General features: G+C 40.6%; 1 protein-coding gene across 1 annotated transcript in view; it reads right to left on the bottom strand.

Annotated features, from left to right (window-relative positions):
• Window positions 1-273: 273 nt before the first annotated feature.
• Window positions 274-26,773, bottom strand: part of SEMA3A (semaphorin 3A) — a 207,545-nt gene continuing 181,045 nt past the window's right edge. The window contains exons 14-17 of the mRNA XM_073328643.2: window positions 21,456-21,613; window positions 16,716-16,783; window positions 9,798-9,940; window positions 274-4,435 (exon numbers count right to left, since the gene is read on the bottom strand). Of these exons, the coding sequence (XP_073184744.1) occupies window positions 3,980-4,435; window positions 9,798-9,940; window positions 16,716-16,783; window positions 21,456-21,613 (825 nt within the window). The 3' untranslated portion in view covers window positions 274-3,979. The remainder of the gene's footprint in view (window positions 4,436-9,797; window positions 9,941-16,715; window positions 16,784-21,455; window positions 21,614-26,773) is intronic.

Here is a 26,773-nt window from a genome sequence, read left to right as displayed (position 1 = left end):
AAGCCAGCAGAGGGAGTCAGAATGAGGCTAAGAGATCTTGGCACTTGGTTCATCATCACTAGACCTTTATGCGGAATCAATATACACCTTAAAAACAAACAATGGTTCTAGCCTGGAAAACAGAGTTAATATAAAATGATAGCATTCTGCTGGCACTAATTCACTCCATAGCTCCATGAAATTTACAAGGAACATGACATGTAAGCAGTTAAGACAGCCAAGGTCAACTCTTTTGAAGAAATGTTTATTTAACAACTGAATACATGCTAAAAGAAATAATTTACAGCAGCAGTTTCATTACATTTTTCTCTCCAGTTTTCTAGTTCCCGTCTGAATTGCAGTGATAAATACGGAAGTAGAATTATTTACTACCCAGTGAGGAATGTGCTTACAAAGGGGCACATCACCTTGGCACCGAAATAGCAAATAAACCACCCTATAAACTGTGTGACAAAACCTTGCATTTTAGTCTTGTGTTGAACACATTGAAATGGAGTACCTCTAGATAGCAGTACTTTATACTGTACCTCCTTACCCTAGTCAAAAATATTTACATCTCTTTTGGCTAATGTGTAGGTAGCAAAAACTGAACTATTAAACACATACCATTGATATTCACTAAATAATACATAAAAAAAGGATCCGTAAATGCGCATTCACATGCATTTTAATTTTTTTTTACACAGTGACTTCGTTTGGGCCATCAACGGTTAACTCTGTTCTGCAAAGATGCAGTTTCTTAGCTTGATACTGTAGTTTAACAAAACCAGACAGTCATTATGAGCTATTGAACAACTCCTATCTTGAGCGGTCCATGCAAATGCCAAGGGTAGTTTAGTAAGACGATAAAAGTCTTGCAAATTTCTATCTTTAAACAAATTTCAATAGCGTTTCCTGGTTATAAACAAAATCCTTTATTTCTCTCCACCTTACATATAACCTTCTACTTGGTTCACCTATAGCTTGGAACTGGAGGTTTAGAGATTTTTTTGTTGGTGATTTAAAGGGATGGTTTCCTTTTATTTGCAACATTATGACATATTAAGAAAAAATACAAACAGGATGTGTGAGCTATACTGAAATTGTAGGTCATCCTTCTATGCACAAATTTGTCACAGTCTCTGGTCTTTGAAATCAGTTCATTTCAAATAGTATCAGATGCTGTTGTAACTCAGACCAATTCCTGTTTAAGTGCACTCTGGTTGACATCAACTGTTTCATCTTTGGGTCTGATCCTTTCAGCCTTTCCTTATGTGAGTAGATGCACAGACTTCAGCAGGACTGATTATGTCAAGAAGGACTGTACATGTAAGTTGAAATCTGCAGGGGGTGACCCTTTTATGTGTACAGTTAAACATTTATCAAATGGCAAAACCGCATGGCTGCTGTAATTTCACCCTTACAGAATGAATTATGTTTTACAGAGATTTTTTTTTTCTGGGAAGGAATGCCAGTTTTCAAATGTAATCTCTAATTAATCTTCTTTTCAATAGGCTGTTGTAAAAGGGAACAAAGTTGAGGGGGAAATAATAAGTGACAGTAACCATTAAACATACAAAGCAGCAGATTGGATAATTCGGGGCCCATTGGAGTCTGAGTCTTTCCTCTGATTTCAGTGGGCTTTGGAAGTCCTCTTTGCTAAAGGGGAAAACATTTTAAATGATTTTAATGACTTGGTGATACAAAGTAGCCTTAATAGGCTGAACAATGAGCTGTAAGTACAATAAAATACTTCAGCTGATAGGCTGTGATGAATTTCAAACACTTAAGCTGAGAAATTAATGCTCATGTAGGGTCCTGATACAAGGGAGCTTGTAAGCGTATGCTCAAACATGTACTTAAGTTCATCATATTCAGCACAGCATTTGCACATGTTGCTTAATTTTAAGCAGGCGTAAGTCCCACAGAAGTCAAGTTAAGCATATACTTCAGTGCTATGCTGAAAAGAGAAGGACTTAAGTGCATGCTTTCACGTTAAACACTTCAGTTCTTTGCTAAAGTTGGGATTTATAATCTGATCCTGCATCATGTAACGGAGTTTTGCCACTAAATTAAATGGTAGCAAGTTTGGATGTTTTAGTGCATTTAGATCCTGTGAGCCCTCCATGTTCCCAACATCTCTGAAACTGATTCAAGTTCCACACAGAGGGCTTTGTAGGATTGGGCCCTTAATGAAAACCTCATTGCTATAGATGTTAGAAACTATGCTTCACTAATGAGGAAGAAGAGTTGGGGGTTTTTTGTTTTGTTTTGTTTTTTTATTGAGTGGTAAAGGGACTTGGATCACATTGTGAGAGTGGCTGTGCACAGCAGGTTGTGTTGCACTGCACGTGTGAATGCAGATAATATTGTGAATCAGAACTGCAAGGAGTTGCAGTGAATAACAGTGAAAGAGGCTGGTTATTAACCTCCAAACAAGGGGCACCTTTTATAAAGCTGTTATAGCAAACCAAGGATATCACATGGGCTCTAGTAATCTGCTTCTCACCAACATGAATAGAAGTTATGCATAGGCCAAGAGGAGTTTACAGGCCAAAGTGAGGTGAGATATAGGAGACAGGATAGCTGAAAATGGACTTCAACAAAACTGGGACATATCTGTACTGGGGTGGACCAAAACCATTATCCATAGATCCTTAAAATGGAGATTCTTATAGTACAATTGCACTGTACCTGCTTTTATCCTGCAGTCCCATTGCATGCAGAATATATACTGGTCCAAATTCCCCACTGCTGTAACTTCATATACTTCAACATGACAATTTACAACAGCAGGGGACTCAACCCACAGGTGAAATTGACCCCTAGGGCCCCATGCAGGGAGACCACAAGGGCCTAGGATATTGTCCAAAATTGATTCCTACCATAGAGTTGCGAGTGAAGCTCCTTCTGAACTGAACAGGAGTTTTGCTCATGGATTAATGGCTGTGTATGAGCTACAGTATTTAGATGATTTTCTGTTCATTGGTTCAATCTATTTGTATCAAGATATTATACAAGCTGAATTTTTTCATGTGCTATATTTGGGGGGGGGGAAGGGGAATCCAAAAACTTCCATGCTATACAGAGACTTTCATGTTGAATAGCGTAGAAGTTACTTTCATATAGAATATGAGGGTAGAGGCAAGAGGGTTAGCTGCAGTGTTACTGCCATGAAAGAATTTCCAAACAAGAGAGTAAAGCAGCTTGTAATTGGAAGTTGTTTTCTTTTTCCCTTTAAACCAATAATTAGAAAGTACAATATTTCTAAGACAAAAAGCCTATTCTATTTTAGAAAAGAGCTAATGTTTACTGCATATTCATCATGGTACATTTAAATTATAGTTTTAATAAAATACATCTTTAAATCAAAGATGAAAGAAATCATCAGTAGTAGGCCAGTGTACTCCACTCTTTTTTCTTTTTTTTCCCCTCTGGATGCTGGCTGGTTCATGCTGTTCAGATTTCCACAGACCATCTCATTTAGTATTGTTTTTATCTTTCCAGTACATATAAGCAAGAGACCTGGTAAGCCATAAAATAAAAAAAACCTTGCATCCATCTAAATGTCGGGATGTTGATCAGCTTAGCTAGTCCATGCAGTTTTTTTAGTTAAGTTCAGGAAAGGTAGCGCAGCTGATGAAAGGTGAGTTTTGTTTTACTTTCCTGTTAAATGGCAGCATGAAACATGACACTTTTCTATCTTGAGCAAAGGAGAAAGCAAAACCTTTCTGATGAACTCTTTGCAGAACTCATTGGGCAATAAGCTGGGTCCAGGGTGAGTTTTCATCCTTGAAACTCTGTCTGGGGATTGGTGGGGGAAGCTCTGCTAGGAAAGTTAGAAATTGATTTTATTTAAACCTGGTGGAAATTGTTTGAACTTCCCACCTTTGTAAACATCCACATAATGCCATGAAAAAGTTCATGTATATTGCATTTTTTTCCAGTTATCTGTCTATACAAGTTTTTACTTGGATGAGGTTCCTAGAGGTAATGCAGCTCAGACACTCCGTGGTGCCCTCTCAAATTCGTGGGTCCTCCTGTTCCTACCTTTCTTATTTTCTTGTAGGTGCTTCCACTTATTAGTATTCACCTGTGCGTTGGCAGGTCTTTGCCGACGTTGTTTGCGATCCCTTTTCCAAACCTGTTCGCAGAACTCATCCATTGTATTGAGGTTGGGGTGGTTGATTAACTGCATGAAGTCTCTATACCAGACTTTCTGACTAGGGGTCATACTGTTGGAAATCTCTTTGGCCTTGGAGCCATCACCATCATCTTCTTTATGAAGCAGCTCTTCCAGGTGTTCAGTATCAATTACTTCCAGAGTCACTTTGAGCAGCGTTTGCATGAAGCCATGCTCCACGGCATGACAAAAGTAAATGCCGGAGTCTTTCCGCTGAAGGGTCCGTAGCAGAAGGCCCTGTTCTGTCCTGATGAAATGATCATCCACTTTTATCTGTGTTGGAGAAAAGGAAACATTTCAACAATTATCTCTTATAAATGTTCAGAACTTTTCCCTAACCATCCCTAGTTCCCTGGCATGTTGCAGGAAAACTTGGCATAAAAAAGCATATTAAGGGGAAAGAGCACCTGGTCCCTCTGTAGCTGTGAAAGGTTCCATATAGACATGGAAACACTCAGGAAGCCTGGGAGGAAGAGAGTTTATTCCACAATCCTGTGTGCTGTGGGGCTCTGTGTGCAGTGGAGCCTCTGTTAGTGGGGTTTGTGAGCAGGTTATGGGAGATGCAAACTGTGCAGAATCAACAGACCCACCCTGGATGATACCAGCCACCATGGACCAGGTGCGCCATGATCCCTGCTCTATACCATTCCTCAAGGTTGGGAAGGTGAAATCTGACCCTTTAACCCCCACCCTGGTGCTCCCCAGTACAAAGCCCTCAGGCAGAGGGAAGCATGCTGCTAGAAGAGAGGAAGGTATGAGGAAAGGACTACATATTAAGCCTAAAATTATGAAGTGCAATAAGCAGGCTTGCAAAAACTCACATTTGTGTAAGTGATTCAGATAGGTATGCTGTGTGTGTGTGTGTGTGTGTGTGTGCAGGCACATGTATGTGTGTACATGCAGATGTTAGAGAAAGTGCATCACACCCATTGTGTCATCCACTAAAATTGGATTCTAAAGAATGAAATACTTAACCAGCTAAGCAAACAAAGCAAATCAAACAATATAAAGCTCCTAATGTGACCAGACAGTTAGCATGCAGTTTGAAAACATAGTCCTTGGCTTCCTTGTTTGACTCAGGGTACTAAGTTGCCTATAATTTTCATTCTTCACAAAAATGCAATGGAAGACATTATTTTTGTTCTCCAGTTTCAGGCAGAGCTGTCTAGCCAGCAGGGTAAAGGTTATTCCCTTAAAAATGATGTGATGATATGATCTTACTGGCTAAGAGGATGTCTGTGTTTCTACTAATCCCCCTGAGCACCTGGGGGTACTATATATAGGAAACAATGTAATGTAGGTAACTTCAGAAGGAGAAAAAACTCACTTTAAAAATTTCAGTGCTGTGTAGGAAGGGTTAGTCAACTCTTTGCCTTGGTGGACATTTCTTTAGGTGTGAAAAATGATACATTGATCACCATGGTTGTTTGTGAAAAAGCAAAGTGCCAGTGTAGTGGTCTCCATAAAGGCAACTGGTTTGAGATTCTTGGATAGTATGTGTTATGGAGGTCCAAACTAATAGTAATGCATTCTTTATTATTACTACTAATAATAATAATTTTATTTATTATTATTCAGAAAGCTTCACAATTACTGCTACGTAGTTTGGATTCAGTGACCAGCTTTGTCTAATAATTTCTATTATGTATTAATATAGGAGACCCAAAGAGAAGCCCAGCAAATGTTGAGAAGGTTGGAATGGGAACAGGTTGAACCCAGCCTCCTGGTGACATGTTGGCATAGTCAACTGAGCACAGAAGAGATGTGGACATGTTTGAGAGCAGCTGGGAAGGCAATTGGAATTTTGGAAAAGTTAAGGAAGCAGCTAGGGGAAGATAACTTCAGGAGATAGCTTTGGAATTAAATCCAAAGTACAGTTGGAAGAGTTTCCAAAGTTCTATCCATTCTGGTGAAAAAAACCCTTTAACAACAGTGATAATATAGAATAATACCTAGCACTGTTTCTTTATTTTTGTGGACCCAAGTTTCCCTCAAAACTCCCATTGCTTTCAATAACAGTTCAGCACACAAAAACGATGACAGGACTGGGTAACATTTAGTTACTTGTTTGTTCTGCTGATGGAACATGTACAGGTCTGTGCCTGTACATCCACAATAGACATTTATTGCATAATGATGACTATCACAGTGGACAAACACTGATTTTTCTTTTGCATACTAATTGTAACACATCTCAGATCTTCTTAAACTCTACTGATTGTGTACAAGTCTTCTATGGTTCTTAATGAAAAAAACAAACAAACCACTATGCTTTCCTAGCCTTCAGTCCACTAACAGCTTCTGGTCCCTCTTCCTGACTCTCCATCTGACTTACTTTTGAAGAGCCTCGCAAGATCCAACAGGTCTGATAATGTTCCTATTCGGCTGCCTGAATGCTGATCCAGTCAGATACTCTAGGGACTCTGTATTTAGAGGAACACAATGAAATCTAGGTGAAATTCACCCCTGTGGAGAGAGCAAGTACCAGGCCACTTCACCATCTTAGTACCAATGAAGACTTACTGGATGGTTTAAGTGGGGTTTAGGTGTGAACATGCTTTGTGCTTGCGGTCTTCACAGGGGTGGATTTCACCCTCTCAGGAACTTATCTGACTGGAAAAACCTGGAGTGTGGTGATTGCACAAGCAGTGAGTGTTAGGAATCTGCAATATCTTGAAAGGTACTGGTGCCTTCAAGAACGAGTGTCTCTGAAGTGGAGACAAAGTTCATCTCCTGATCTGAGCTCTTCCAAGGCTCAGGAGGGTTCAAAGCCAGGATGTCTGTTCAGCCCTATCTCAAGCTAGACATGTCTACAGTGAGGATTGCAGAAGGAAGGATCTGGGAGGGCACTTTAGTCATTTAGGGCAAGCTATTTGGAGGGAGGGAAGAGACTGTGAAGGTTTCCTGTTGAGAAGCCAGAACAATCTTTTGAGGATTCATGGAATGAGGAATAATTGGGGTAATAGAAGAGATGAGATATCTTGTTAGAGTGGGCTGAGGGACAGGGAAAGAGAAAAGGTTCCATTTGCAAATTAAAACAAAGGCTTGTCTTGTTTAGGTAAAGGGCTGGGATTCAGGTGGATTGTTATCTGCAAGAACTAATGGAGGACAGGTGAGGTTTCAGAGGCCTGGAGAAGGGCAACATAGTATCTAGCTTTAAAAAGGGAAACAAAGGGGACACAGGGAATTATCAACCCAACTCCGATGCCTTGAAAGATTCTGGAACAAATGATTAAATAATCAGTTTGTAAGTACCTACAGGATAATAGAGTTATAAGTAATAGCCGACATGGATTTGTCAAGAACAAATCATGCCAAACCCAACCTGTTTTCCTCCTATGACAGGGTTACTGACTTAGTAGATAGAGGGTAATCTATAAACGTGATATATCTTGTTGTGGGGTTTTTTTTAGTATGGTTTTTGACACAGTCCCACATAACATTCTCATAAGCAAAGTAGTGAAATGTGGTCTAGATAAAATTACTATAAAGTTGGTAGAAAAACTGCTTAAAAGACCAGACTCAAAGGTTAGTTATCAGTGGTTCACTGTCGAATTGCAAGTGCCCATCTGGTGGAATCCCGGAAGGGTCTCTCCTGAATCTGATACTAGTCAATATTTTCTTTAATGACATGGATAACGGAGTGGAGAGTAGGCTTATAAAATTTGCAAGTGATACCAAGCTAGGAGGAGTTGCCAGCACTTTGGAGGGCAGAATTGGAATTCAAAACAACTGTGACAAATTGGATAATTGGTCTAAAATGAACAAGATGAAATTCAGTAATGACAAGTGCAACGTTCTATACTTAGCAAGAAAAAATCAAATGTACAACTACCAAATGGAGATTACCTGGCTAGGCAGTAGTACTGATTAAAAGAATCTGAGGGTTACAGTGGATCACAAACTGAAGGAGTCTGAAGTGTGAAGTTGTGGCAAAAAAAATGCAAATATCATTCTGGGATGTATTAACCACAGTGTCATATTTGAGACACAGTAGATAACTGGCCTGCTCTAGTAGGCACTGGTGAATACTCAACTAGAATACTGTGTCCAGTTCTGGGTGCAACACTTTAAGAAAGATGAGGACAAGTTGAGAGAATCCACAAGAGAGCAACAAAAAGTTTAGAAAACCTGGCCTATGAGGAAAGGATTAAAATAGCTGGGCATGTTTAGTCTTCAGAAAAGAAGACAAGGGAAACCTGATAACACTCTTCAAATATGGTAAGGGCTGTTATAAAGGGGATGGTGATCAATTATTCTTGTTGTCCACTGAAGGCACCACAAGAAGTAATCAGCTTAAACTGCAGCAAGGGAGATTTAGGTTAGTTATTACAAAAAAACCTTTCTAACTTTAAGGATAGTTAAGCACTGGAATAAGCTTCTAATGAAAGTTGTGGAGTCCCTGTCACCAGAGATTTTTAAGACCCAGTTAGACAGTCACCTATCAGGGATGGTCTAGATATACTTGATCCTGCCTCAGTACACGGAGCTTGACTAGATGACCTCTCAAGGTCCCTTCCAGCCCTATATTTCTATGATTCTATATTGCATGTTGTTATGCTGTATGATTGAAACATGACCATTTATATCATTAATATTGCCACTGTTTGACAATTGCAACAACTCTTCTACAAAGTATGTCATGTAAGGTATCAATAGAAAAGTTACAATCTATCAAATATGATTATCCTGTTTAAATCCATGTAACATCACCGTATCTGAAGCTATGAATATTGACTATCTACCTGTATTTCAAAAGTGTTTGCTCTTGGGGTAACACCCACAAGGTAGTTTACATCCAATCTAGCCAGCACATTGTGAATGGACCATTCAAGTTGATGGCCCATTAAAGAACAGTTAGCTCTCATAATGAACCATAGAAGAAGCTTGTCCCCACTGGGTGAGCATTTCTGTGGATGCTTTAGCCAGAATATTATGGCTGGTCCTAGGAATCATCAAGCCATATAAGGGCACGTGACTTACTCATGTGAACCTGGATTCCATTTTGTGCCTGTAATTTTCCACAAACCAAGACTGAAAGCACCCTCTCCATGTGGGAGAAGGTATAAAGGCCCTGGAAGCATCTCTATTTTGCCTCTTTCCTGTTCTGATCTCTGGACTATTGATTTACACTAAAAGGAACATATTGACTATGGCTGAGGACCAGAGACTGTACAAGCCAACCTGATCCAAGAACTTTGCAATGGTGTGTGTGTATGAGTTCTTTGATCATTTTAACTCTCCCCTCTTTCTTTTCTCTTATAAATAAACCTTTAGATATTAGGTATTAAAGGATTGGCAGTAGCATGATTATTGGGTAAGATCTGAGTTATTGACCTGGCTGATCTCTATGTGATGAAATTGGTTTTCAGAAACCACTCATCACAGAGTCCAGTGTCTGGGTGTTCAGACACGGTCTGGTATGCCTAAGGAGACTGCATTTTTTACTTCTTTTTAACGAGTGTGGTGAGATAGACGTTTACTTTTGTTACTGGCTTGGCATAAACTAATGATAGAATAACCACCTGTTTGGGGAGTCTGCCCAATTTCTCAGCAGTTTGTCCTGAATCTGGTATTCGCAGCTGTGACTCATTGGGGCATGGTGACACATGTATTTGAATTCATGCTAACGTACCTCTTCTTTTCGGTCCTCATTTGGCTTCTGGAATTGCCAGTAAACTAGAGCACGCTGAGATTTTGGACTGCACTCCAAGAAAGTGCTGCTGTTCTCTACTCCGTAAATAATCTTTTCTTCCAGGCTCTGCCCACTTGGGTTATCTATAAGGCAAGAAAAGAAGGAATAAAAGCCAATGCAAAAGAAAATGGTCGGCAAAGAAAATCCTAATTGTCATATTTATTTGCTCTTTCGGTAAATAGTTTCATTGCTCCATCTTGGAAAGATATTCCAGATTAGTAGATTGGTGTAGGTGGCAACAGTTAACCTGATTCGCCACAACAGAGCACCTCTCACAGATATTTACACTCGTGTCAGGAATAAGAAAGCTTGTTGTGTCTTTATTAAGAGCTATAGCACTGAATTGCACCATAATCTATGGTGTATAAGGATGCCAACATTTTGTACCCACTTTGCCTGGGTGTAAATGATTATAGTCGAACCAAATGTAAAAACCTCAACATTTGAAGTTAAGAAATTTCACGGTGAATATTTTGCACAACCCTAGTTGTTAGACATCAAGAAAAAATATCTAGGTCACAACAAGCATTTTTTATGACAAAACGTATGCAATGAGAACATTTGGGGTATAGTTTTAGAATGTCTATAATGATGCCTCCTGGGCTTTGTGATCACAATTCTTTGGAGCAAAGTAATAAAACATGAGGCTTTTTACAAGTACTAATAATGTGTTTAGATTATATAGCATTGCAGTTTGATGCAGCTGTTAATGACCAGGAATAATGTTTTTGAGGAAACAATCTTCAGTTAATCATTTCCTCTGTTGGTATAATTTATGGAAATGTAATGAGACGAATAAAACAGACATTATTGGGGGGAGGGGAAGAAAGAGAAAAGTTAAATAAATTACTTCCTTTTGTAACAACAATACTCCATGATATCCACCAACTTGCTGGAAATATCACATTGCTGTACGACTTATACAGCATTTGATTCTCCTCCAATACCACAGAGGCAGTCAGGCATCATATTTCAATGCTCCACCTTAGCTCTTTAAAATGTTATGGATTTAAGTGGCAATTGTACAATAATAATGGAGAATATATGGGGAGAAAGGGATTGGTCAGCTATTTAACACTGTTGATCTCATGGGGTTTCCTGTCTTTTTTTGCCATTATTTGTGGTGGTTTCCATATTACCCTTTTTATCTTTAGTATAGGAAATCTTAAAGAATCTGATTTTTTTTTTTAACCAGGGAAGAATGTATAATTAAAAACCTCTGCAGAGCAATCCTATGTCAAGGGCTGTTTGATTTCACAATGTCTTTATCATATTGGCTGTTTTATTTCGCAAACACAGTCTGTTTGCTGAACTGCTGAGCTGAAGTTAAGAGAGAAAACCATGGTTGTGGCTTATGTTGATACAATAATCATATGTTTTTCCTTAATGACATTCAGCCCTCAAAATCCAAGTGGGGTAGGAGAGGAATTGGTGCCTACCTATTGAAAAGTAATGAAACATCAAATGGTCTATAAACACTAAACAGATAGAAAGTGTATTTCTTTGCTTTTCTCTGCTGGATTGTGAACCTTTAGAGCAAGCAAGTGGGGTGCTATGTAAATAAACGAGTCAGTGAAGCAATTTTTTGGCTTCATCTGGAAACTGCACCATTATGGAGACTGTCGGAAGAGCTTTGGGCTGGAGTGGTGGTGGATCATCAGGGGAGACATGATGCGAGAAAGCAAAGAAAGGGAAGGAGTGGGAAAATTGAAGGCACCGAAGGCAGCCAAAAACACTGTTGTAGAGCATTGGGTTGAACCTGGGAGAAGTAGGGAAATGACAGAAATGTCAAGAAAGGGAAGGAATTGATAGTGTGTGAAGTGATCCTGTGTGTATAAGTGGAAATGATGGGATGAAACTTACCAGAGGAAAACTTAGGATGAATATTAGGAAAAAAGATTAATGGTGAGATCTGTTCTAGATTGTGGCACACTTTCAGTGATGGAAGCCCAATCACTGAGATCATTTAAATTCGGACATAGCCCAAGAAAATGTATTGTAGACAGTAATCTTGCATTGGCTGGTGCTGATCAAATAGGCCTTTGAAATCTAATTTCTATGATTCAGGGGTGCTGAAGGCAGGAAGGGTTGTAAGAGTCAGGTAGTATTGGGATAGACTGAATGCAAGATGGTGGGTGAAATGATGGAGTAGCCAACAAAGCAGGATGCAGGCCTAGAAGTGATGGAAAAGCCTGGAGAGAAGCTCGGAAGGAAAATTAAAGGCTGGAAATTTCAGAGGAGCAGTTAAGAGAATCAGAAGGCTATGGAAGTCATGAAGTTGGCCATGAAATTCAAACCCAAGTCCTGTCAGAATGTCGCAATTCCCAAGGTGAATCTAATGACAAGATCAATTTACCATCCTGATAAATTGCCTTTAAATACATTACTTCTGACATAACAGAAGTGCTTAGAATGGAAAACTACTTACACAAAGGAGATTTTTCTATATACTGATGCTCCTCTACATAAGGCCATATTCGATGAGATGCTGTGAGTTCCTGCTGATGCAACTAGCATGAGGAGAATGCGGATCTTTGTCCCCATTTAATGGCGAATAAAAAATATGAGATTAATGAATCCACTACAGGTGCCATAGGGGGACTTGTCCTTTAGCTCAAGCAGAAAGGTTCATGTCTTCAGGACTGTAAATCCTGGATTCACACCTTAATATTTGACCAAACGACTGGTTACATTGAGCATTAACAACTCCTTTTAATGAAAATGGAATTTGTGGGTGTTTGGCACTTTTCAATATTTGGTTCACAGTGCTCATGTTCTACTGTGGCTCTGAAATCAATTCCTCTACACACCCAAGAGATATGGTTGGTGCATAAGCTATCTGTATCCTGCTCTGAGCACATACAAATGGCTCGAACACTCAGAGGCCTCTTGGTGAAAGTTGCTCTGTACTGTCTTTGAAAAAGCTACAGGTAAAAGACTGTCCTTTTTAACACAAAAAAGATATTATCTTCATGCAGTTCCCTGGCACAAAGAGGGAGAATCAATCAGTAGCGAATGCACAGGAATGCCTAGAGGTGCGAGTAGGTGGAAGGACCACCAGAGCACACAATCGTCATGCAGAAGAACCTGATTCTGCATCTGATACTCAACAGACTGTCATGTGCAACATGAAAAACAGTTTAAATCCAATGCAACTTTTGTAATGTGACAACCTAGAAAGAGTCAGAATTCAGGTGGGAGAAATTTCACTTTAGATCAAACAACTGAAGCTATCCAGCATGTGCATTATTTTGAACTCAGTGTCTTTAAGCTCTAGTGCCTTGTGGAACTAAAGCTGGAGGACACTGTCAAGACATTTTAACTGTTTTTCTCTAAGTTAATGGTGTTTCTAATCACTTCCCACTTTGTTTCCTCATTGAATTTGACTTCATGAAGGGTATCTTGCTGTCAGCCTTTATGTGTCTCCTGTTGATGTATTTGAATAAGTGTTTATGAATACGACTTTGGATGATTAGAGTAGGTTTTTCCAAATGAAAAATACAGTACCACATGATTGCTTTCTAGTAGGTTGCTAGAATGGACAGTTAGATGGTGTTTGATAATGCCTTAATTCACCATCTGGTAAAATACATACCATAAAAAGTTGCAAACCGTTATTGTCCATATATTCTTGTGGATTGGGGGAAGTGGTAGATGTGTTATATCTTGACTTGAGGAAGGCTTTAGATACTGTCTCACATGACATTCTCATAAAGAAACTAGGGAAATACAACCTAGATGGAGCTACTATATGGTGGGTGCATAACTGGTTGGAAAACCGTTCCAAGAGAGTAATTATCTGTGGTTCACAGTCAAGCTGGAAGGGCATATCGAGTGGAGTCCCACACGGTTTAGTTCCGGTTCTGTTCAATATCTTCACCAATGATTTAGATAATGACACAGAGGGTACACTTTCATAAAGTTTGTGGAGGATATCAAGCTTGGAGGGGTTGCAAGCAGGCCTTAAATTCAGGTGGAGCTATCCAGAGTGGAGCCCCAGTAAATATTTTCAACCCCCCCGGAGCTTTTATGGCATGTTAGAGGTGGTTGTGGAGTGGGCTCTGGAAAGTACTTTATTTAAGCCTGGGTTGCAAGAGCTTTGGAGGATAGGATAAAAATTCAAAAAGATCTGGAGAAACTGGAGACATGTCTGAAGTAAATAGGATGAAATTTAATAAGGACAAATGCAAAGTACTCCACTTAGGAAGAAACAATCAATTGCAAGCATACAAAATGGGAAGTGACTGCCTAGAAAGGAGTATGGCAGAAAGGGATCTGGGGGTCATAGTGGATCACAAGCTAAATATGAGTCAACAGTGTAACACTCTTGAAAAAAAGTAAACATAATTCTTGGATGTATTAGCAGGAGTGTTGTAAACAAGACATAAGTAATTTTTCTGCTTTACTCCATGCTGATAAGGCCTCAACTGGAGTATTGTGTCCAGTTCTGGGCACCACATTTCAGGAAAGATATGGACAAATTGGAGAAAGTCCAGAGGAAAGCAACAACTATTAAAGTTCTAGAAAACATGACCTATGAGAAAAAATTGAAAAAAACTGAGTTTGTTCAGTTTGGAGAAGAGAAGACTGAGGGGGAACCTGATAACAGGTGTTACATACATAAACGGTTGGTACAAGGAGGAGGGAGAAAACTTGTTCTCATTAATCTCTGAGGATCGGACAAGAAGCAATGAGCTTAAATTGCAGCAAGGGAGATTTAGGTTGGACATTGGGAGAAACTTCCTAATTGTTAGGGTAGTTAAGCACTGTAATAAATTGCCTTACAAATATGGTCGTGTAGGAGCTAAAGTTTTCCATTGTTTCATTTTTGAGTGCAGTTATGTTAAAAAAAATCTACATTTATAAGTGGCACTTTTGTGACAAAGAGATGGAACTACAGTACTTGTGTGAGGTGAACTGGAAAATACTGTTTCTTTTGTTTATCTTTTTTACAATGCAAATATTTGTAATAAAAATAATATAAAGTGAGCACTGTACACTTTGTATTCTGTGTTATAATTGAAATCAATATATTTGAAAATGTAGAAAACATCCAAAATATTTAAATAAATGGCATTCTATTATTGTTTAACAGTGAGATTAAAACTGTGATTAATCAAGATTTTTTTAAATCTTACGATTAATCACGATTAATTTTTTAATCGTTTGACAGCCCTAGAAATAAGCAGTGTTACTGCAATGTAATACAGCAATGTGAGCATAGATTAGTTGCTGTTATTATAAGGAGTTGAAGACACATGGGATCTTCAGGCATCTCCGCTTTATCCCTGAAGTCTATTAATTGGTTTAATCAACACCAGCATCACTTATGTCACAAACCAACAGTGGACAATTTTCTCCAGCAGAGGGAAGTATCGTCTAAGTGTTCTTTTTCATGTCAAGCAAAAAGTAAAGTTTTCATTCTCTGAATGAGGATGCTGTGAAGTGTGTGGCAGAAAATTGGGTACCTGTGGGAAGACAGGTTTGTCTTCTGACATATAACCAGTTACTAAAACAAAAATCTGATTTCGGTTGAGGGAGGAGATTGGGGTAGACATATCTGGGGGCTGGGGTTAGCGGCTGGAGTTACGTGGGTCAAGGGGAATGGGGGATGAGCCACAAAATTGAACTGCTGGATGGGGTTGGTGCTTTTCTGTTCCACTGCCCCTCCACTATGTGCTAGGATGCTGGGCTGGGCCCTTTGCTCCTGGGACTGAGCCAGCCCAGCCCTGCCCCACACTGTTATGAAGAGATGGTGGCAGATTCGGGCTGCTGGGTGGGGATTACACAGGCTTCAGTGAAAAAGTTACCCTGGCAGTGGTAACACCATTCCCCAGGCCACTATGGCTGCCTCCCCAGAACCAGCACTCCCAGAGTCAGCTCCTTGGCATCCTTCCTCCCCCCCACAGCACCCCCAGAGCCACAGCTCCTCGGTTTCCCCTGTCCCCCACAGGCAGCATGCACAGAGCCCTGGAGAGGCAGCATCACCCCCATGGGCTGGCAGCATTATCGGCCTGAGTTCTTGCACTGCTTCCATTGTCTATGGCAAGGGTCGGCAACCTTTGGCATGCGTCCCATCAGGGTAATCCGCTGGTGGGCTGTGAGACCTTTTGTTTACATTGACCATCCACAGGCACAGCCCCCTGCAGCTCCCAGTGGCTGCGGTTCACCGTTCCCAGCCAATGGGAGCTGCGGGAAGCGGCAGTCAGCATGTCCCAGTTGGGGGACAAAATTATACCGAATGTGTTAGGACCAGAGGGATGGGGGGATTTGCCTGTCTCTGTCTCCCCTTTGTGGCACCTCTACAACCAGAAACAAAATAAAGGGATTAAAAAAGTTTAGAAATCTTATCCCAGTTAAAATTAGACCAGTCTGTTTATATTACAGGAAACAATCCTTGTCCCAGGAATGAACTAGATGATGTAACAGTTCTTTTCCACTACAAGCATATACAATTCTGTGTCAGTATGGTTAGTTACATCACTATATATAGCAAAGAGCTAGGGTGTCACCTCTATGTAAAGCAACACGTACACTGACGATAGCAATGATGATGGCCAATATGATCACTTCCCATACAATATGTAAAGCTTGTTCCTATGTTACAATGTCAGGTGTATCAGAAACTTTAAAAAAGTTTGAATGTGTTATTAGCTTGCAAATAAGAGTGTACTGAATCCTTGATCTGATTATTACAGGCAGTCAAAATTAGGGTAATGACCAAAGGCAAGTTAACTTTTCATGAGTGGGCAGTATAGTTTCACTCCTGGTTCATACTTTTGCTTCCCACAGCAATCACGCACAGTCTGAACATTACATGCCTGCTGGTTGTACTTAAACAAAATATCTATAACTTACCATGATGCTGCAGGTCAGAACAGTGAGTGAGAGGATCTCCATTTCGGATATCTTGTCGTCTGGTACGCCTAAGAAAATCACATCAGAAAATGTTATTCACTTTCTCAGAGATGAAATTAAGTATTTGTGTTAGGTAAGCCAAAAAAGAAGGCCATTGTTATTTACAGTTATCTGGGGCATGCAACATTACCTAGAACATACCAGGGCAAGGAAAGTCATACTTTACTGCATTCTACAGCATTGTAGATAATAAAATTCTTCATGCTTCCAAATGAAAGCTTCAGTCATTGATAAATGCATGTGCATGTATAGTAAGCCCTCCTAAAAATACTGATTATGGGTAAATTCATCCGTCTGTTGAAATATAGATTAATAAGAGTCCAACATGTACAAAGTGCAGCATGTTTAATGTTTATTGAAAGTACAAGGAATTTAAAATGGCACCCTCTTGTCTACAAACGGAGATTACATCAAATAGCCTAGCTTCATCATCGGATTCTTCTAGATTATAGGCAAGAGGCTTACTTGGCAAACTACAATGTGTGATGGGGCAAGGCCAGATGGCTATAGAAAAGTAGTGGGAGATAGATATATTAGCTCCAGGCTAAACAAATCCCTGGTACCAGGATAAGTGAAATGGCAGCTGCTCCAGGTCAATTAAGACACCTGGGGCCAATTAAGAACTTTCCAGAAGGCAGGGAGACTGCTAGGTTGATTGGAACACCTGAAGCCAATCAGGGGCTGGCTGAAACTAGTTAAAAGCCTCCCAGTCAGTCAGGTGGATGTGCATGTCAGGAGTTGTGGGAGGAAGCTGTGCTGTTGTAGAGACTGAGTAGTATACACCATATCAGGCACAAGGAAAGAGGCCCTGAGGTAAGGGTGAAGTGGAGCTTGAGAAGTGAGGGCTGCTGTGGGGGAAGTAGCCCAGGGAACTGTACATGTCATGTTTCTAAAAGGTCAGCTACCATAGCTGATACTATTAGGGTCCTGGGCTGGAGCCTGAAGTAGAGGGTGGGCCCGGGCTCCCCCCATCCTTTGCCCCCTGATTAATTACTGGGAGACAACAGAGACTGTGCAAGGAAGGATAACTTCTCTTCTCCTCCCCTCCCCTCGCCGGCTTATGATGAAAATGGCTCAGTAGACTGTGACCCTTGTCTCTAGAGAGAGAAGGGTTACGTGGAGGGTCACATTGAGCCTTTGAGGCTAGCGAAATCCGCCAGGAAACACAGGACCCACGGAGGCAAGGACAGAGCTTTGTCACAAATGTTACTGCTAGGGCTTAATATATTTAGAGATGGATAGGATAATGTTTAACTCAGCTTTCTTCTGGTTTGACCACAACCTTGGATCTAAATCCATATGCAAGTTTTTGCAAGTGGCTTTCATCTTTAGTATGGGCTTAATTAAAATTCTGAAACGGAACATCCTTGAAAAATGGTGTATTCAAAGTCCAGATCTAAATTTTGTAGCTTGAGTCCCTCTCTAATTTTTATCACAATCCCATTTAATATAACTTTATATTCTCCCTCCAATTTGCTCTTTATCTCTTCTCTTTAATAAAGTGTTGATCTGTTTGAAAAATGTGTTTTACAAAAAAAGAAAACCCATATTTTTCTATACAGTTCTCTTTGGTTTGCATTTGTTGTGCTTGCTTTGTCTGTTTCTTTTCTTACCTAAACAGCTGTGATACAAAACCCAATTCAGCCCATGGAAAGGAGATTTATTTTAAAAAGAAGAAAAGAACAGGGCAAACAAAGATGTGTTTTGAGAACAAGCACTTTACTTGGGGAATAGAGAAAACCACAGTGATTGCAAAGTCAGGAGAGAGCAAAAAGGATTAGATGACCAAACAATATTGAGATGTCAGATTATGGCATCCATTGACACACACAAAAAAGTGAAGTATCCTTGTAAGAGCCACGCTTGGTCTCACCCTTCAGTCACAATGGTCCAAATTAAGTAAATATAATGGTTTCTGCAATGCAGAGACCATGTCTTACCCTTCCCTTTCTCAGAGTGAAAATCAGTGGGAACACAACTCATGAACAGCCCCAGAACTGATGGGAGAGGCATGCATGGGATCTTCCATTAGGGGTTATCAGCTGTGGAATTTGATTCTGGATCTGGGTGGAAATTTTTTGACAATCTCTCCATGAAAAAATGCTGATTTGTTGAAATCAAAATTATTTGTGAGAAGGTGATTTCCACAAAATTCCCATTTCTGAAAAAATGTACCTACATATAATTTTAAAAAGTGATTTAGTCGGAGAGGACCCTAAGTTTCATTTATTTTTGAACTACTGAAGCTATTGAACATTTCACCCAGCACTCATATAACTCTCTTCTTCCACAGATATCATTCCCTCCCTCCGTGAGCTACATTCAATTGTCACAAAGCCCTGAATGAATTGATAGTCTATTGGGTATGCTGCATAGCTTAACAAACTTTGACTGAAGGGAGAAATGGGCTGGAAAATGGTTTTCCCATCCCGTAATTCTTTTCTTTTTTCAGACACAGGAATTTTGTGGAAATTGCCCTCTTCTCACAAACAATTTTGATTTGAACAAATCATCATTTTTTTCTTGGAGAGATTGTTAAAAAATTCCCACCCAGATCCAGAATCAAATTCCACAGCTGATACCTCTTAAGTTCCATTTATGATTTAGGCACTGAGGAGACTAAGTTTTAATTTATTTCTGAAAATGGAAACTTACGCAGTTTTGAACACTTCACCTTGAGTGCATGAATCCCACTGAAAATCAGTGGGCCTTAGATGCCTTAGACACTTCTGTCTCACACTATTAATATCATGTTTTCCAGTGTAATGACACAACAAGATGCATGAAAGCATTTTAATAGAAGACATCCTTCTGTATTTAGGTGCATGTTCTAAAGATATACTTCATCTCTCTCATCCATGCCAGTGCTGGACGTTTGCATGTATTTTTCCCATGGAAAGCTAGCTGGGTGAATCAGAACCACACCCAGGCCCAAATGAGCTGCAAATGCAATTTTTGTCACTCCCTTCATAAATTCCACTGGCCAACTTATTTATAGAATTCTATTTGTAGGAATTAGGCCTAATTAGACTCCCATTAATTTCAATGGATTTTGGATGAAGCATTTAGTTTGGATATCAAGCAAATGTCACACATTTCAGCATTAAGCCAGCATGGTGATCTATGAAACATGAGATCCAAAGCATCTGCACAAGTCAAATGGTCACACTATGGGCTTTCTAAACTGTCATTTAGGCTCCTTAAAGTTACACTGAGTGGGAAATATATAAAAGACAGACAGATAAAGAAAATGACTATAAGCAAACCATCCCTACACATGCATCAAGCCACAACATCCTTAACACTTTTGGAATCTGGACTTGTAGCGATGCATTAGTGGGAGGCCATGGCATTTGAGTTCTTTCCAGGAATGCTCATTTTGTGACTGGTGTATTTAGTTTATCTTCTTTACCTCCCCTGGGAAGAATTATTTTGCCTCAAATTATTTCAATAGTCTGGTGCAAAAATAAGACTGCATGTTTCATAAGCACCTTTTTTTTTTTCAAGTGTTTGCTTAGGCTACATTGAGGTACAAAGCTTGACATTTCAATCCTCTCCAGCTGAAATATCTGTGGAGGAAACTCTCCCTACTGTCCCTTACATTATCTCATCCCTTCCAGCAGCCAACCAACCACCCCCTGGAGTTAAATACATTTTGGAAGCATGAAATTCCTAACTGAAGTATTTGTAAACTTTAGCTTCAAGATGAAGTTTGCCTCTTCTGTACATAGATGCTTGGATCTCTCATGTCTCCTTTGGTGTAAGACACTTATGGCATATTCCCTTTTACATTATCACCATCTGAGCAATATTTTTTTGCAATAATTTGTCTAATATACTGATAGTTAGAAGGTGACGATATGGTGACCGTGGGCCAAATTCTGATCTGATTTGCAACAATGTTTATCAATTAAGTTATTCCAGATTTACACCTGAGTAATTGACAGCAGATTATAGACCCAGGTTCAAAGTCAATTCTTAATAGCGATAGACTTAAAGTTTATTTGGAGGCTAAAAATGTATGTTTTAAAAACATTAAGCCAAACAGCTACTCCACAGTACTTAGAAACAATACGAATATTATTTTTCATGTACAGGGCCTGATACTTCTTCACGATGCATCTCGTGTAATCATTTACATCTGTGCAAAGTGAATGTAAAATGCTATCAAATCAGAATGGCTGCACCATCTTTGCACAAGTTGCAGAGCAATAGAAAATCAGGTGGTATCTATCTGTCAGTTTTCATCAATCCCCAAATGCTTTCTCATTCAGTTAGCATCACAACAACTTTTGAAAGTGTAGGGCAATGATGTTTCAGTTGTTAAGTACCTGTATTCATAAGTGTGTAATGATTGCAGGACTGAGCTCTCAATTAATTTTCTCTCCGTTTTTTATTGTTGACATTTCTCATTGTACAAGAGTGCAGATTTCCATTTCAGAGATGGCACCATTCTGAATGTTTTTTTTTATCATAGACTTTCCAAGCCATCCCAAAAAGTAGCAATGTTCACTTACCAAGACTTGATATTGCTTGTAACTTTCACAAATATGTTTTCTTTGAAAAAGAAAGGGCTCCAGTTAACCATCCCATGAAAAACCTCTAAAGCCCACAGGTCACCTTTCAGATCATCAGTTAAGGCAAATAGTAGATAATGCAGACATCTGCAACTGTCCCTACCTCTTAGCAGTTGGGAAGTAACGCGAGCACGAAGAGCCGTCCCAAGCACAGTAGGGGTCTCTAGCAAGGCAGCACTCAGCACATGCTTTTCCATACACATCGCAGCGGTGCAAAGGGAGCTGTGAAACTCCAGCAGCTGAGCCAATGTAGAGTTGTTGCTGTGAATTAAGTGCAAGTTTGCAAATAGTCAGGTTTCACTGGAAAGACATGCACAATACATCAAAAATATATACAGCGGAGGGTGATTCTGATCTCATTTACCTGGGTTTTACAGCAGTGTGTCTACAGTGACTTCAATTATATTGCTCCTGATTTACACACATGTGAGCAAGAGGCACATTAGCCCCAATATTTAAAAAAAAGTCCAAGTAAGAAAATTATTTCCTGTTTCTATGGGACAAATGCTGGTGCTGATTTTTCTATGAAACCTCCACTGACATCAATGGAATTGCCACAAATGAAGCGAGGGAGACTATGTCTCTAAGTTCCTATCCTCCAATACCATAAAAATGGCAATACTGGGTTAGACCAATGGACCATGTAGCCCAGTATCCTGTCTTCTGACAGTGGCCAGTGCCAGATGCTTCAGCGGACATGAACAGAACAGGGCAACTATCAAATGATCCATCCACTGTCATCCTGTTCCAGCTTCTGGAAGTCAGAGGTTTAGGGACACCCAGAACATGGTGTTGCATTCCTGACCATCTTGGCTAACATCCATTGATGGACCTATCCTCCATGCATCTATCTGATTCTTTTTTTAATCCAGTTATACTTTTGGCCTTCACAGCATCCCCTGGCAACAAGTTCCACATATTGACTGTGTGTTGTGTGGAGAAGTACTTTCTGATGTTTTTTTCAGTCCTGCTACCTATTCATATCATCGTGTGACCCCTGGTTCTTGTATTATGTGAAGGGGTAAATAACACTTCCCTATTCACTTTCTCCACCCATGAAGAGCCTAACTAATCTTAGTGGTAGAGCTAGTTGGAAAATGTGCTTCTTTTTAAGTTGAAATTTTTGAAGAAAACAACAAAATTTAATTTTTGTCAAACTTTTTCACAGAAAAGTTAGCCTTTTAGGTGGAATATCAATAATCAAAATATTTTCACTTGGAAGTGTTGGTCATGGTGTCTCATGGGAGTTGTAGTTTGGGTGCCTCATACTCCTCTATAGACCATTCTTCCTGGACAGACTACATCTTTGATAGTGCACAACAGTATCCCATCATGATGAAAGGTGGCAGCTGATTATAGTTCTTGGCTATGGTGCATCATGGAGATGTAGTTTGGTTTCGTCATATCCCCATTATCCTCTCTGGGCCAGGCCAGACTACAACTCTTAAGAAACACTATAGCAAGATATCCAAATGAAAACAGTTCAGTTGTAGACTCCCCTCCCAATAATATCAGCTGCTATGATGCAGCACAGGAGATGTAATCCATCTGGAAGACCTGGCCCATAGAGGGTAATGGGGATATGAGGCAACGGAGCTACAACTCCCAAGAGGCATTATGGCAGCCTATCAAATTAAAATATTTTGGTTTTTGGCCCTCCTCGTTAAAAAAAAATTCCTGACACATGTACAAAGTCACTGAAATGCAGCTACCTGTGGGGTTGAAAACTCATGTTACAAAACTGAGGAAGCACAAAGACTTCAGGGCTATAGCCCTCTCATTTTGAAAATGCCATGGGACTCTTTAAATCCCAAGTAAAGTAGCCAGGATCTCAGTTTTTAAGGTCTCATGAAACAGATTTTCATTAGTTTTTCTGTTTTAGAGGAAGAAGGGCTTGCATAAGAAACTGTATTACAAGCAAGCCCATGGACCTGATTCACCTCCTGTGTTGCGATTCCATAAAGGTAAAGCCCATATAGGATTCAGTAATGCAAGCTGGCTGCAGTCGCTACTTTGTTGAGATGCCAACAGCTGGCCAGCACAGTCCCAAGAGGTGGCAGGGACAGATCACTTGCGCTGTGTTAGCACCTTTCCCAAGGAAACTTCCACCTCTTACAAAGCGCTGGCTGGGATATAAAAGCTGCAGTGTCCTGGAGAAACCCCTTGATCACACAGGGATGTATCTAGTATTATATGGGAAGTCTTAAGCTTACATAACTGCCTTCAGCTAGGCATATAGGTCAATGATGGAATAATGCATGGAACGAGTGACTGGCAGCAGACATGACTGACATTTACTGATTAATCAGAAGTGTAATATATTACCATATAGTAGTAGGACTGTATATAACTGGGGCACTACTATATATAAACAATGTGGCATGTACCTTACTGTATAGAGCATATAACAATGAATTCTAGGATGTATATTGAAAAATCAATGTCCAAACTGTAATAGGGTTCATGTACACCAATGTACCAATTTTTTATTAGTCAAAAATGATTGCTAATAAATCTCCCTAGAATGAGAGGCTCTGAACTGAACAAAAGAACAGCGAATCATAGGAAATCTAAAATAAATGAACTAAGACCAAAAGAAAGTTGCTTAAAGATTTTACTTCTTATGGGACAGTTCAGAATGTTCAATCGGTTAAGTATAATATGTGGTTTAGGAATCCTATAATCAAGAAAGTATCCAAATCACTCTACTGGCTTCTCTTTAAAGCAATGTATTTAAGATCCAGCTGTTGACCATTATGCTGGACACTAACAATAAATAATTCCAGCCAATATGAAATTCGAAAAATGGTCATGGAGGCATCCCCAAAAATGACCTGACACTGCACTTTCACAAGACAATTTGTGTTTAATACATCAGCTGATTATCAGATCAAATTACAGCAAGAGAAGCTGTCCATTGAAGAGTTCTTTTCAAACTGCTGAAACAACAGCACTATAGGGAAGAACTGTGGGTTAAGGGAGGGGCAAATACGTGGCAGTGGTCACCGTTTGCCATCACTGACCACACATTCATGTCTGAGATGTAACTGTTTTTCCTATGGTTTCGAGTAACAGATGTAAAATGCATCCCTGTATAGCAAGCCAGCACAAGGCCGTGAAAGTGGGGCATAGGTTTTGTATGGCTCCTCAGCACAGGGCTGAATGTTATCCAGTGTGAAGATATGCAGGAACAGAAACAGTGAGCACTGAATAAAATATAGTACTTCACACATGTATGCAAATAGACTGTAAGTTCTTTTTTGAAGATTTAAGAGATTCTCTCTTGCTCTCTCCCCCTCCCCAACTTGAATGGAAATGTGGGTGGTGGAAACCACAGAAATTCTCTGTTCCAGACAAAAAGTTTGTCTGTATCAACCAGTGATTTCCCTGCCCCATCCCACCTGTGGCTTCTGTGAGCATAGGGGTTCATAAAACCTATGAATCTGAGCCCAAGAGGTAGAAGGGGTGAGGGTTTGCACCACAAAATTTTCCTTCCAGCTCCCCTACTCTGTTCTGTGGGTATTCATAGCAGCAGGTGGGGAGGGGGATATATATGGGGGTACAAGGGATTTTCTGTGGCCTGTTCCTCCTCCCAAACTCAGGGGGCAACAAGGAGAAAGTTATTGTAGATTGAATCTGGGTAAACTTTTCGGGTTTTTCCTCTGTAGTGTGGAGCCCCATCTGAGGGAACCTCTGGGGGCAGTGCTGGTTCCTGCAGTAACAGTGCTTTTAAGGAACTGCAGGGAGCCAGGGGGCAAGGGACTCTCTCCCGAAGGCCTGCTCCTGTTGCTGATCCACCAAGGACAGTGCAGTTCTCAGGGATCAGTGGATTTAGGGGGTGGAACACACATGAGATCCTTAGTGATGAACTCAAAATCTAACCTCTGTGAGCTAGAGAGGGACAGGAGGCACATCAAGGCTCACTCTGAATGCATTGTTAAGGGCTGATTCAAGGGTTATAATTCACCCCTGTGCAGAGGACCAGCAAGCACTAGGCCTTACCTAGACACCTAGTGGGGAATGCCAATTGATTTGGCAAGACTGACAGAGAGGTAGCAATGGTAAAGTCTTGAAGTAGCAGCAGATGGGACCCACAGACCTAGTAAAGTATGCAAGAGTAAGCAGAAAGGTCTGTACACAGGGCTGTCTGAATCACATCCACACATTCCTAGTTTATATATATAGTGATGAGTGCACTGAAACTATTGAATAAAGCATGTTGATTTTATTGTTTACATTTACACTTTTGCAGTGTGCAGTGCCTAGAACAGGGGTGGGAAAACTTTTTGGCCGGAGGGCCACATCTGGGAATAGAAAGTGTATGTCAGGCCATGGATGCTCACAAAATTGGGGCTGGGATACAGGAGCGGGTGAGGGCTCTGGTTGGGGGTGCAGGCTCCAGGGTGAGGCCAGAAATGAGGAGTTCAGGGTGTAGGAGAGAACTCTGGCCTGAGGCAGGAGGTTGGGGTGCAGGGGGAGGTGAGAGCTCTGGCTGGGGGTGCGGGCTCTAGGGTTGGGCTGGGGATGAGGAGTTTGGGGTGTAGGATGGTGCTCTGGGCTGGGATCAAGGGGTTTGCAGGGCAGGAGGGGGATCAGGGCTAGGACAGGAGGTTGGGGCAGGGGGAAAGGCTCAGGGGTGCAGGCTCCAGGTGGTACTTACCTCAAGTGGCTCCCGGAAGCAGTGGCATGTCCCTTCTCTGGCTCCTATGTGGAGGTATGGCCAGGTGGCTCTGCATGCTGCCCCTTCCACTGGCACCACCCTTGCAGCTCCCATTGACAGCAGTTCCTGGCCAATGGGAGCTGCGGGGGTGGTGCTTGGTGCGGGAGCAGCGTGCAGAATGGATCCCCCTGGCTGCCCCTACACGTAGGAGCTGGATGAGGGTCATACCACTGCTTCCAGGAGCCATGTGGAGTGGCCCCTGTCTCTGCTCCCTGGCTGGAGTGCTGCAGTGGGGCAAGCCCCAGACCCCGCGCCCCAGCAGGAGCTCGAGGGCCAGATTAAAACAGCTGGGGGTCTGGATATGGCCCGCGGGCTATAGTTTGCCCACCCTGGCCTAGAATTATTATGCTATTATGATGTTTATGTGAAACCCTACAACTTAAACACAATGAATAATGTGTTTGAGATGTAAAACCTAGAGCATCTTTTAATCATAAATATAGTGTTGAAGCATGTTGCCAGATACTTCTTTGATACAAAGTCTCTGTGCCAAAAGCTTGTCATGCTGAATCATGATTCTGTCATTTTTAATCCAAGGCTGGCTGATATTTCAAAAGCTTAATTTTGCCTGAATAACTCATACTGTGCTCTTTCTAGTTGTAGACAATATTAATATTGTAAATTTGTTTTCTAATGACTTGGGGGAAATTGTAATCCCTCCTAAGTAAATAAAGATGCTTTGAAGAAGAAGTTATACAAAA

This window comes from Lepidochelys kempii, chromosome 1 (assembly GCF_965140285.1).
Source record: "Lepidochelys kempii isolate rLepKem1 chromosome 1, rLepKem1.hap1, whole genome shotgun sequence".
Classification (NCBI taxonomy): Eukaryota; Metazoa; Chordata; order Testudines; family Cheloniidae; genus Lepidochelys; species Lepidochelys kempii.
Note: the sequence above shows the minus strand (reverse complement) of the source record. Positions and strands in the feature narration are given on the sequence as shown.